Raw genomic sequence first — 14,542 nt, 5'->3', positions numbered from 1 at the left:
TTTTATAATGCCAAAATATCAAGTTTCAGTTAAAATGTTATGGGAACATTTGACCTATTGATAATTTCCTGCAGAGCTGCTCTAGTTGACTAACACTCTTCCGCTCGCTCTCTCAGGACAAATCTGGAGTTAGAGTTGGTTCATCGTGGGGGGAATCTGTGCAGTGGGGGGGCCAGTGCTGCTGCCAAACGCTCCTGTCTCAGTGAGTTTCTTTCTTTTTCTCTCTCTTTTTGTTTTTTTAGTTTAATGTTTGTTGGATTGATTTTTTTTATATATATATAGATATATATATATATATATATATATATATATATATATATATATATATATATATATATATATATATATATATATATATAATATATATTTATTTATTTATTTTGTTATCAGCATAAAATTTGAGTGACAAAATGTCCAAATTTCCAGAGTATACAGTACTATGTGAATAATGCAGATTTAGGGTGTGTTCACACTTGTAGTTCAGTTCTCTTCATTGTTTTTGGTTCAGTCCAAAAAAAAAAAAACATGATACATTTAGTCCTTTTTCGATTAGTATTCACACTGTCATTTTTTAACCCCAAACGTAAAGATGCAAAACAAAAGGCAAAAAGATATGTTCACAACCTGATTGGACAGACTTTATGATTTATATTTTGTGATGGAACTTTTAGGGATGTTTAAACAATTAGGGATGCACCCAAATTTCAGCCGCTGAAAATTATCAGCTGAAGTGCCATTTTCTGTTTTTGTCCAAAAGAGAAAAATGACCGAAAATATATGCCGCCCTGCCCCTCGGTGTTCAGCGCTCAGGTTGCACTCTCGCTCTAGCCGTTATCATTGGCGGTGTGACGCTCTGCTCAATATTCTGCTCTATGCACGAGTGAAGCTCAGTTACTCACGGTCCATGCGAACGCTCCACTCATGTACCTCTCATTCTCATCGGAAAAGCAAAGTCTATTCAAATAACGCCGATGTGAAATTTCTATGTATTAATGTATCTTGTTTCTGTTTGCAATAGCCCTACTGTACTGTAACATGGTATGATACAGTATAGTCATGCTGGGCAACGCTGGTAAAATGCTATACCCTTTCGTTCACTTATCCGCTCTGCTAATGATAATTGGTCAAAAAATAAATGTTACATCTGATTCTGTTGCATAGAACTGAATAAAGAATAATATTTTCTGTCCAATTTTAATGTTACTTTCAATAAAAGTAGTTATTTTATTTTGTTGGCTTATATTTTTTTTTAAATTCAGTATCATTAAAATTATTATATTTACTGATAATTATGAAGTATAATATTCATACAAAAAATAATAAAGCTAATTTATAATAATAAATAAATAATAATTAAAAAGAACTTTTGATGCATCCAGAAGTTTCTGTTTTGGCCCAGAATTTTCATTTCAGTGCATCCTTAAAACAATGCTGTGCACTAAATGCTCTCATTGTATGTGTGGTATTTTTACCAGCTGAGAACTCATGAAGAGGTCATAAAAAATTCAAAACGGTAGCAGGAAATCCACCATTGCACACACAAATGAAGAACTGCTGCAAGGAGATGGCGATTCCAATGCCTGTACCAAACTGTAATGGACAACATTGCGACTATGACAGGAAGAAGCAGGTGTCCTTGAGCATTCTGTCCTTTTTAGGGTTATCGGTAGCACTTTATTTTACAGTTCCCTAGTTACATGTTACTACATGTACTTACTATAGTAATAACAGTAAATTATGCATAGTAACATGTAACTAACCCTAACTGTAACTCTATATTAAGTACAAGTAGTTAATTATTAGTATTCAGTACTTATTTGAGTAATTACAATATAACTACGGCACTGTAAAATAAAGTGTAGCTGGGTTATCTTGAGACATTACATCCTGCATTTGGTTTTGTCAGTCTCAGTTCGCTTTTTTGGTGCACACCAAGTTTGGCCAACAGCATTCACACTTACTGAAATGAAACCGCACTGACAGAGCAATCACACAAGAGTTTGTTTTAATTAAACCAAACCTGCAAAGTGTGATCACACCCTTAATGTCTAATTTCTTTAGAGTATTTTGTGCCAGGCTGGGTCATTTTGAGATTTTCAGAATCTAAAAGTGCCTGCTTGGCAGAACTTGACAGTTCACAAATCCATGCCAGCATTGTTAATTAAAAATAAACGTTCACTTTTCTATTTTTTGTGAATTGAGTAAATGTATTCATTTAATTACAGCAATTTTGCACAAGTTTCAATTGCTATAATATTCTGCGTATGTCATGCTCTTTAGATATGATGTTGGCCTTGAATGTGTCAGCCACTGGTCCTGAACTTATTACAGTTTAATTATCTGGAGTAATCTGAAGTTCACTGTCTTCAATTTAGTGTTCAAGGACAGAAAGAGTTCATTGATAGGGCATTAAGGGATACAACATTGCAGTTACCAGCCTTGAACCTTAACCACTACACACCGCCACCCCAAATGAAATTTCTCTGGTTGCCCATGTGACAAGTGGACTACTGTCCATGATTCAGATGGGATGGGACTGTTCTAATTGTTCAGGGGTGATGCATTATGGATGATATATTTGTATGGTGATGGACTGGGTGCAAGGAGAATATTGAGACTGCTGCTGTTGGATTTTTGCAGTCAAGACCAGTCAGTCGACACGCATCCACACACCGGCTCTGTACAAACGAGTGTGTGTGCAGACCTGGAGCTGTCATGAAAAAATCCAGACACTCAAGCGCAGCTGAAGAGATTTCACACTCCAGCAAAGCAGCCATTTTCTGAGCTACATTAAACACACATCCATAGAGAGGGCCAGATTTACTCAGTCTCAGTACATTAGAGCTTAGCAAGAGAACAAGAAAATAGAAAGTATGGACAAAGAAAGCGATTGTGAGTCTGTGCAAATCTCACCGCCATATTGCTAGGGTGTTGCAAGTGTTTGTCAGTAGGGATGTCCCGATCAGGTTTTTGTACCCCGCTCTGATCCGAGTCATTTAATATTGAGCATCTGGCGAGACCTTGTGGACCTTGTGTTTTCCTTGTGTTTGGTGCACACTTCAAGTAGATTAAAGTTCAAATCAGTCCAGTGTATTAGGGCTGGGACAATACATTGATTCTCGATTTGCGATACAAGTGCTCATGAAGAAGAGTACTGGACAGCGCTCGTGCGTTGAGTCATGTAATGGTTAAATATACTTGCACCTCGGCTCAGTGCTTTTATGACATAAGATTAATGTAAACACTACCCACTGCAAACACCCTTGTAATTCACTTCAACCTTTTCAGGCATTGGCATCTATCACTATAATTGGAGTAATTCCAATGTAACAATTAATTGCTACAGTAATTATATTTATAGGCCTATATTATCTCTCACACACACCACTACCACTAGATACAGGTAAAAATTATTTTTTGTAATGGTTGCTATGCAAAACTGTTAGTCTGTTAGTCAAGTATGAAGCCAAACGCAACCCATAGTAATGCGTTATGGCAATGACATCTCAAATAGTCTGACAGCAGATAAAAATAAACAGTAAATAAATTATTTTAGTGATTCGTCACTTTGCTACTTGAATATGTGTGACGCGATAGAATGGACCTCATTGGTTCTCATGCGTCACACACATATTTTCTTTTCCTTTTGATGGTGATTAGCAAACCGACTTGAAGATGCATACCGCCACCTACTGCACAACAACCGCATGATTGGGCCTAGCATAGCCGATACCAAATCAGTTTAAAAAAATGCTGAATCTGCCCCGATTCTTGAGATCAGCTCGGGACATCCCTAGTTGCTAGAATATAATTTTTCAGCATGTTTTTTAGTTTTGCATTTTGTTTCACTTTTTGTTTTATTTTTCAAAGCATGCGGTTGCAAGGCTTTTCTGGGTCGTTACTAAGTGGTTGCTTATTGGCCCAAATCAGAAGAGCATATCCTATTTATTGAGGTGAAAAGTGTATGTCCAATCACTTCAGTAAGATATTATCCATGGCTAGGTGTGAATTACATAATTTTAATACACAATGGGGATGCAATGAACCACCTGATTCTCAGTTTAGTGCCTTCGCAAAGCTTGATAAGACAGTGTAATGCACACCTAGCTGTGAATTACTTGTACCATGGACAACTTAAAGATGTTTGCATCACAATATTCAACTGGAAGGGTAAAAATTATGGTTGTTTTTATGACTTGTTACCCGCATCTGTGCAGCGTCTCTCTACTAACAATGAAGCTGCGAGTTTAATTACTTCAAAAACAGTGACTTTTTCACATGTAAGTGGCTTGTAAGTAGTTTCCTTAGAGAATGTTCTATTCCATTGCTGTCAGCTGTCCTCTAGCTTAAGCCGGGCACACATTTAACGACTAGCTAAAACATTCTAAGACTGTGCTCAACATACAGAAATTGTTTCCTGCGACTGAAGCAGATTTATATACTTACACATGGAATTTGAACACCGACTGTAATCGCAGACTGAACGCAACTGGCTCTGACTGGACGCGTTTGAGCGCGATCAGTCATAAGTATCAATTTACATTCATAATCTGCCTTACAGTCATTAAGTGTGTGCATGGCTGTAGTCCGAGTGATTCTGGGTTGTATTTTGGATAATTTGATTGTCATGTAATGTTAATTTTTTTCTCTGGATGTTAGTGTAGATTGGAGAACTTTAGCTTTTGCCAGTCTCTTTTTCACTCGTGTTTCATATACGTGTCTGATTGATGGCATGTGAAGAGGGCCGAGTGTGCACACTATAATCACAGGTGGGTGGAGACGCAAAATCAATATGGAGCCAGAGAGTGTGTGAGGATAGGGGTGGAGAGAAGTGGAATAGAGTGATGCAGAGATCTCAGTTTCAGCTGTCAGGCTACATGATGAAGTGATTGGGAAATGAATAGAAACAGGATGGAGGAATGAAATAAATATCTGAAGATCTCTCACATTTCCATTTGCCGTCATATCTGAGGTTTAGACCTTTTTTGCATTTAAACATTTTTGCAATAGAACAAAATGCAGACATATTTTTTTAATACCCAAATGTGTTGCTCCTTGTCTGAGACATTAGAGGAGGAGACGGAACGGGCGTATAAAAATGAATAGAAGAAATCTTGCAATATAGTCCCATCTTTGTTAAAGAGTCATTTATGATTTTAAAGTAAAAAGAAACATTTTCTTGACCGTTTTTGAGGCTCCCAAATGTGAGATTGTGAGCTGAGAAGTTTGTAGTTATTCATAACTTTGTGACCGATAAATTGTGCTGTTGCTTAAGAAAAAAAAGTTGTGTACAGTTCAAAAGTTTGGGGTCAGTCAGGTCTTTAAATGTTTTTGAAAGGGTAGTTTATGATGATCAAGGCTACATTTATTTGTTACAGAGAAATACAAGAAAAACAGTAAAATTGTATAAAACATGATCACAATAAAAAAAAAAAAAAAAAACTATTAACACAACCTGAATCTGTTTTAAAATATAATCTATTCCTGTGATCAAAGTTGAATTTTCATTATCATTACTCCAGTCTTCAGTGTCACATGATCCTTCAGAAATCATTCTGATATGATTTGCTGCTCAAGAAACATTTCTGATTATCATCAATGTTGAAAACAATTGTGCTGCTTTAATATCTTTGTGGAAACCTTGATGTATTTTTTCAGTATTTGTTTTCCCCATCATTCTTACAATCATCTATAGGTGGTGCTATTGCTCTATCATAAGTCTGTTGATGAGCCAGCTTCCTGAATGTTGCTGGTGTTTAGCTTCAGGTAATAATACAGATCTGGCATCACAGAATCCCCACAGCCTGTAAAAGCAGATTGAGTCTGAGAGACGTTGCATCTTTTGTTGCATTCAGAGGAGACAAAATTAGTAGTTAAAGGCTAAACTAGTGTAAAATCCCAGTATCACTTATTATTTTACTGTCTGAATCACACCACATTGCAGTCACAATCTGTTCACCTTCACTAGATGTACTGCTCACAGAAGTAGGTTAATGAATTTCTATTTTTAGAGTGGTTGATGGGTGTACTGTATGTGGGCATAAGTTTCAGTCTGACTTTAGCATCTCTGAGGCATGTTGGGAATAGATAGAATATAAAAGAATTATAACCTCATGTTCTTCTGAAACCTCAGTCTGTCTGTCTTCCTCAGAGTTTTTGTAATCTGTCTGCTGAGGTAAAGTTGCAGGTTCATCAGGCTTTGCTTCTGAAGCCCCTGTGTGTTTGTCAGGTGGGTTCAGTGCCTTTAGCACGTGCTGGACACAGCATGTGTCAAAGACATTGATCTGTGTAAAAGGACAAGTTTTCATGAGGTCTAATATCTGTCACTTCCTCCTACGTACCTAGAGGCTTTACGCAAACTCCATTTATCGTGTTTCACACACTAAAACTTGCGTGTTCTGTGTGTTTCAGATCAGCTGTTTCATGTGCTGGCCATGCACATGCGTCTCTACAGCATAGATTCAGCATACAACCCCTGGACCAGACTCACACAGAGCACATACAGCAGAGAGACTGAGTGAGTACACACACACACACACACATACACACACACATTTGTTTCATTATCTTAGTGAGGACATTGCACAGATTTTTTATTGATTTTATATCAGATTAATGATATTTTCTATGACGTAACCCAACTCCAACCCCTAAACCTTTACATCATAGAAACATGTGCAAAACCCTACAGTAGATTTAAACCAAAACTTTTTTGGCCGATTTATTACAAAGACTTTATATAGAAAGACGGGGCACTCACATTATTATGAATTGGAGAAAGTGCAATGCGCAATATGGCGGGGTAAGTCCCGCCTTCTAAATAAGAGCCAGTTGCTGATTGGTAAAGTCATCACATCACTGCAGATGCCGTTAGTCAGACGCACGCTTTCTATAGAGACGCACATTTAGGACTGCACATGCACATTAGCTTGATCCAGCCTGAAAAATACAGGGTTTTGACATGATTTGAGCGTTTAGAAACAAAATTTATGAGACATTTGTTGTCAGATTTCATTGGTGATTTCAAATATGAAATTTAATGGAAAGCTTGGCAAAAAGCTTTGGAGAATTTGATGTTTCCCCATTCAAAGAGATAGGAGCTGCACTTCAATGCCCGAGAGGCGTTTCATAGATGGCCGCAGAGTGAAATGACTTGTTTTAAAGGGACTTTGTTTATAAGCTTTTTAAGACCAGGAATGAGCTCACTAGTTTGGTTGTCATAATGTTACGCTATGTAAGTGAGTATATTTGGCCCTCACAAGTATAGCCAAACCTAGACACATGCGCACACACATTTTCTGAACCGATCCTGCCACAGCAAAATCAGAGTTCAGTCCTTTTTATGAAATTTTTGACAATAGAACTTGTTCAAATGCTTATTCCCATGATGCATTGCCAGTAAAATTGAAGTCTCCCTACATACACTACATGTACATTCAAAATCATTCAGTAGGATTTGTATTATTTTTTTTTTTAGAATGTTATACTTTTATTCAGCAAGGATGCATTAAATTGATAATGTATAATGTTAAAAAGATTTCTATTTCAAACAAATGCTGTTCTAAAATCATCAAAGAATAGAAATGAATCTTTCTATTCATTTCAACATTGACAATGAAACCAGTGGAGTCTGATTTACAAGCAAATGAGGGGCAGTTCCTCTAATAAATCAGTCAAAAAGAACTTGACTGGATGACGTGAACAACGTTGATACACATACACGAGATTTTTTTTCTGCTATAAATGGTATTTTATTTAAAAAAATAACAATAAAACAACATGCTAAAAGAAGTATTATTGTTATTCTTAGTGGCTTTTTATTATGTTTTTTCTCGACTGCTGCTGCATCTTTTTGAAAGAAAGACAGAGAGAGAGAGAGAGAAAGACTTGAGCAAATGGGGTTTCCATAGATACTAATAACTGCTGCATCTCGCAAATTATGGTGTGCCGCACTACATTTCATGAGTGCTGCGGTTTATTTTGAGGGTTTATGGCTGTGTGGAGGTTACCACTCACCACATCTCCTGTTTAAAAGGCACTTAACACTGTCGGGCTGGTTAAGTGGCCTCATTTCTCCTGCGTTCAGGCGGTAAGACAGGGTTTTCACCTGTGTGTCTCTTAGGACTGTTAGCCGGGCTGGACTTAGACTCAGAGGGGAGGCAGCTGTGGTTATAAATACCTTGTTAGGGGCTTTTGAAGGAAAACTCTGTCACTACAATCCTCGGGCACTTTCGCTGAGCTATTAATACAGCCATTAGAATAAAAGCACTGCTGTCCCTGTTACCGCCTGCCCACAATCACTTGTCAAACAGAAAAAAGATGATCTGATAGTTGTGTTTGGACAGTAAAGTCAGTGAATGTCATTGCTTTCCATACACTCAAATAGTTGTCTGCTAAATAAATAAATACTTGCTTTTCTGTTTTCTTTTATAATTTATTAGCTTATTTTATGTAACCTGCCCACCTACTGTACATTTACCATAAAATTCCATTGAAAGGACTTCATGGATATTCGCCCACAGTGATGGTCCTGTTTTTACATAATGATTTAAGTTGTGTGGGCAACATAGTATTGTCTGTAGACCACATAGTATCATGCAGCTAATGTAAAAATGCTGTGTATAGTTGATGTTTATATGTTTTAGATGCTCGCTCTTTGTTTGTAGTGATAATGCGTTTGTGTGTTTCTACAGCATTTAGTGTTTTGTACTGTTGTATGATTCTGTGTTTTGTGTGCAGGTTCTGTGATGATGAACGTCCCGAGGTGCCTATGCTCTTCAGAGACGTCCCGTCCCTCCTCATCATCTTCATCCTCACCATGCCACAGCCTTTACGCAAAGGTAACACACACAAGCACACATACATACACAGTTAAATGAAATTACAAATATTGTTCATGTTCACACCACACAGTAAAAGATGGAGAAAGACCTTCTTCATGCCTAATTTATCAAGTAAGGCTGACAAATTAAGTTAAAAATAAAAATGTGATTTAAAAAAAAAAAACATTCAATCAAAAACAATGAGTAAATTCTAGAATTGGGTAAAGGCATTTCTACCATCACATCAATTTCAATTTGAAGCACCACCTTCATGCTTTAACAAAAGATTTGAACACAACAGCCAAAGGTTTTCATCTGAACTTTATTTATATAGATCTCTGTGTTTGAGCATTTACTGAGTTTGGTCTTTTAATATCACTGTCTTAGTACATTAAGTCATGTTAAGCATTTTAGATCGCCTCTGAGGCGTGACATTATTGTGTACAAAAGAAGTCCCATTTACTTGGCTAGGCACCAACCAATAAAACGACTCCTCTGGCTTTAGTGTTTCCATGGTTTCTACAAAATAAAACTGGAAATCGAGAGTAACGCGGGTATGATGCCGTTGATAGGTTGACTCATGGACACGGTCCGAGTCCTTGTTAAGATTGCTTATTTATCTGGATTTTAACATTCTTGGAAACATTTGTGATAATAAAAGTACACAAGTCAACAAGATATATAACATTGTTCTAGTGGTTTTTGGATACTTTCATCCAAAAATTTTACATTGTGACTTTAATCGAGGTGGTACTGCAAATGTGAATATCAGAATAAGTGAAAATATGTGCTACAAGATTGTGTCTGTCATTGTATTTCTGTGAATGGTATTTTACACATTTGTGACTACATGTCTGCAACTTCTGATTCAGAATATAGATTTGTGAATAGTGTCTGCAGGTGCAAATCTCAACATTCAACTTCAGATTTTTATTTTACAGGTTTTCACATTGGAGCTGTGAGTGTAAATTTTAGCGTACAAGTATGAATATTTATTGTACAAGTTCTCAAATTCACATCTACATGCTCTTGAGTTTTGCTGCTCTTTAACCTTCATATTCACCACAGGGTAATAAGTCAAATATACGATCTGTTGTCTTAAAGGTGCCCTAGAATCAAAAAATTTATTTACCTTGGCATAGTTGAATAACAAGAGTTCAGTACTTGGAAATGACATACAGTGAATCTCAAACTCCATTGCTTCCTCCTCCTTTTGTAAATCTTATTTATAAGATATATAAATCTTTTATATATAAATCTCAACGTAACACCGACTGTTACGTAACAGTCGGGATCATTAATATGTACGCCCCCAATATTTGCATATGCCAGCTCATGTTCAAGGCATTACACAAGGGCAGCCAGTACTAACAGCTGGATCTGTGCACAGCTGAATCATCAGACTAGGTAAGCAAGCAAGAACAACAGCGAAAAATGGCAGATGGAGCAATAATAACTGACATGATCTATGATAACATGATATTTTTAGTGATATTTGTAAATTGTCTTTCTAAATGTTTCGTTAGCATGTTGCTAATGTACTGTTAAATGTGATTAAAGTTACCATCGTTTCTTACTGTATTCACAGAGACAAGTCATTGTTATTTTCATTATTAAACACTTGCAGTCTGTATAATTCATAAACACAACTTCATTCTTTATAAATCTCTCCAACAGTGTAGCATTAGCCGTTAGCCACAGAGCACCATCAAACTCATTCAGAATCAAATGTAAACATCCAAATAAATACTATACTGACATGATCCGACGCATGCATGCAGTATTCATGACGAACATCTTGTAAAGATCCATTTCAGGGTTATACTGTATTAGCTGTGTGAACTTTGTAAATGCACTGTATTATAGTCGAGAGGGCAAGGAGCGTGCGATTTAAAGGGGCCACAGCCTGAATCGGTGCATATTTAATGATGCCCCAAAATAGGCAGTTAAAAAAATTAATAAAAAAAATCTATGGGGTATTTTGAGCTGAAACTTCACAGACACGTTTAGGGGGCACCTTTAAGCAGAAAAATAGCCATTTGTCAAAGAGTCTGATGTAAGATGCGTTAGCATTTTCCAAATTTAATTCACAGTCCTTCAACTGTTCCCCGCCATTGACAGAATTTTCCAGCTTTCCGTGTTTTCACTGTTATACGGTAGGGGGTGCCATGTTATTGGGTACAGGTGTGACACTTTATTTTTTATATATTTGCTTATTAGCATGCATATTACTAGAATACTGGCTGTTTATTAGTAATTATTAAGCACATATTAATGACTTATTCTGCATGACCTTATTCTACATTCTTAATCCTACCCAATACCTAAACTTAAAAACTACCTTACTAACTATTAATAAGCAGTAAAGTAGTTTTAATGAGTTTGAGGGAAAAAGTTGTAGTTAATAGTGAATATCCCTATTCTAAAGTGTGACCGGTACAGGACTGTGATGTTTTTGGGGTGTTGATGGCGATGGCTGGCAACCTTTTTTTTTAAAAAAACGCTGGCAGGGAAAGCATTAAGTGACGAGGTATATTTAATTTCGATTAGAAATGTCTCTGATTTCAGGCAGAATTACTATGTGATCTCGTTCCTTGCTGTGGTTGGTACAGATATTGCTTGAAAATGACTTGTATTGTTAAAAAACTGCTTCTCTTTGCACTATTTGGGTTGAAAATGATTTCTATCTGAAACTCCATTCCACTCGGCCCCAAGAATGTCATCGGTCGTGATGTACAATGCAAACCAATTGCTGTAGTAGATGTACAGCACTTAAGAAAAACATGTTCCTCTTTCCCCTCCTCACACACTATACCCTTCAGGTGTGAATTCATCTTTAGATGGGCCAATACTGTCTTGGTTGATCATTGATTGACTCTCAAATAAGCATCATGTGTTTTGTCATTGTGAGCAGAGGATCGATTCGGGTCCATCAGTCTGAAGACACAAGACAATAAAGCTTGAATTAGCACAGAAACGGGCTGTGCATGTGTTCGAGAATAGCTTAGTGCAGTCACAAAGACACTGCTCTGTGTGTGAGGTGTCATTGTCTATGGTGAGGAATGTTAATGGAGAGTCATTGTCTGTATCTGTGAGTGTGTGTGGCTTTTCATCACACAACCGGTCTTAACACCTGCTACATGAACACAAGGGCTAATTACCCTCTCCAAAAAAAATCAAATCTTTTTCTGTACACAGTCACATGATTGACTTTTGTGTCCTAACAAAAGACCCATGATTCTCTTGAAAGCTCTGCCGTCTATAGAGCTGTTTGAGTGGGAGTCTCTGTGCTTCTTGTTATTCGAACAGAAGCTTTTATTCAAGGATGCAACTGAGATATTTATGCTTGGGGAGACTAAAGTAAAAGTGTAAGAATTTGGTGTAGAGAGAAAAAAAAGATATACTGATAGAATGACATTCTAGTTATTGCCCTGCTTCAATCCATAGACTTTAGTTACAGTAGAAAGCATATTTGTTGTGTATGAACAATTTGTGAGGAACAGAAGTCCAATCCAGTTTAAATTGTCCTACTGTCTCAAGGTCTTGGTTCACATTTAATTTTCATATCTGCATTCTTGACCACTGGAAATATATTGAACGAAGCATTTTCAATGTACTCTACCGTTCTCAACATTAATAATAGGGATACCATTTTTAAGGTACGAGTACTGATACTTTTTTTCTAGTACTCACCAATACCAATGCCTATACATTTATTAATTTCTCTTTTTTTTTTTTTTTTTTTTTTTTGGGTGATTTTGCAATTTTCCAAGCACAGCACAGTGAGACTAATGAATTTAGGTATTATTAATAAAAATAGTAATCATTTTTATGTGCTTGTCACAAACTTAAAGAACTAAAGTTTCACAGTGTCCAATAACCTTCAAAGGGCATAATTACTAATATATAAATGTTGTTATACCAAAAGAAATTTACAAACAATACAACAAATATTATAGAGATACACATTAAATAAACTTGTTTTTCAGATACTGTAGGTTTATTTACCATGTATACATTTATTTAACATCTTTTGTTGCTTTATTAACATTAATAACAAATATAGGCTACGGTCCCTTTAAGACTGAATCCATGGATACTGACACACATCCTGTTTTCACCTAAATGTTTACGTCCACTTAAGCCATAACCGACTGTACTTATGTGAGATAATCCACACGATGGACATTTTGACAACTATTTGTGCATTTGACCATTCAGGTGCGAGGAGAACTGATCGCGTGCTGTCTGAGAGAGAGAGAGAGCACTGCTTGTCCGTGTCATTCAGTGCGATTCCGCTCATCCCGCCTTCACTAATCGATAATGAATTGTGATTGAAAGCATGCAGTTTGCAATGTGTGTGTTGTCATCATTCATTTTGTAGTATTTCCACACGCCTGAGGCTGACATTGTTTCTGCTGCTGCCGCCGGTGTCTCTGCGCATGGAAAATTCTGTCATTTGCGTCACGCGAGGTATCGGGTCTTTGGTATCGGGTCTTTGGTATCGGGTCTTTGGTATCGGGTCTTTGGTATCGGGTCTTTGGTATCGGGTCTTTGGTATCGGGTCTTTGGTATCGGGTCTTTGGTATCGGGTCTTTGGTATCGGGTCTTTGGTATCGGGTCTTTGGTATCGGGTCTTTGGTATCGGGTCTTTGGTATCGGGTCTTTGGTATCGGGTCTTTGGTATCGGGTCTTTGGTATCGGGTCTTTGGTATCGGGTCTTTGGTATCGGGGGTATTTTTATGAGTACAAGTAGAAGTACATGAGCTTGGCATTGGTGCATCCCTAATTAATAATAATAATAAATGTTTCTTGAGCATCAAATTAGCATATTAGAATTATTTCTGAAGAATCATGTGACACTGAAGACTGAATTTGCCATCACAGTAATAAATAAAATATATTAAAATAGTAATCAGTTAGTTTAAATTGTAATAATATTGTACAATACTGCTGTATTTTCATTAAATTAATGCAGCCTTGCTTCCAAAACATAAAAAAAAAACTTTTAAACAGTAGTGTATTGTTGACTGAATGTTCAACACCAATGTACACAATACTATAGCTTATAGCATGTTTGTTAATATACTGACTCTTCTATCCCTCACAACCTTGTTTTCATTCGCCACATTAAGGGTGCGTTCACACTTGTCATGTTTGGTTCAATTAAAACAAACCCTGATGCGATTGCTCGGTTAGTGCGGTTCATTTGAACATGTGTGAACGCTGCCGTCCGAACCCTGGTGCGCACCAATAAAGCGGACAGAGACTCCTGAAAAGATGGGTCTCGGTCTGCTTCCAAACGAACTCTGGTGTAGTTCGAATGATATATGAACGCAACACGGACCAAAGACATGTAACCGAACCAAAAACAGGAAGACGAGACCCTAAAAAGGACAGAATACTCATGCATGCCAGTTTTTCTGGTCATAGTCGCGAGTTTACCCATGACAGGCATCAGACGCACGTCTCCACGCAGCAGATCGTTTGTGTGTGACGGATGGATTCCCGCCGCTGTTTTGACTACTTTACACATTTTATAAGCTCTTCACGAGTTCTCAGCTGGCCAAAATACCATCACATGCAGGCTACGCACACATAACGAGCGCATTTACCTCAGAAAACAGCATTGTTTTGGATGTTAGGTAAGTTCCATCTCAAAATAGGCAATACGTCATAAAATCCGATCAATTAGGTTGTGAATGTATCCCTATGCCTCA

At 37.1% G+C, this 14,542-nt stretch overlaps 1 protein-coding gene across 6 annotated transcripts in view; it reads left to right on the top strand.

Moving 5' to 3' along the window:
* Positions 1-14,542, top strand: part of ubr3 (ubiquitin protein ligase E3 component n-recognin 3) — an 83,256-nt gene that overhangs the window by 54,759 nt on the left and 13,955 nt on the right. For all 6 annotated transcript variants that reach the window (XM_067408834.1, XM_067408833.1, XM_067408835.1 and 3 more), the window contains 3 exons: positions 117-202; positions 6,412-6,517; positions 8,740-8,840. In XM_067408834.1, the coding sequence (XP_067264935.1) occupies positions 117-202; positions 6,412-6,517; positions 8,740-8,840 (293 nt within the window). The remainder of the gene's footprint in view (positions 1-116; positions 203-6,411; positions 6,518-8,739; positions 8,841-14,542) is intronic.

This window comes from Chanodichthys erythropterus, chromosome 14 (assembly GCF_024489055.1).
Source record: "Chanodichthys erythropterus isolate Z2021 chromosome 14, ASM2448905v1, whole genome shotgun sequence".
Classification (NCBI taxonomy): domain Eukaryota; kingdom Metazoa; phylum Chordata; class Actinopteri; order Cypriniformes; family Xenocyprididae; genus Chanodichthys; species Chanodichthys erythropterus.
The sequence above is the reverse complement of the archived record's forward strand: the minus strand, read 5'-3'. Positions and strand labels throughout refer to the sequence as shown.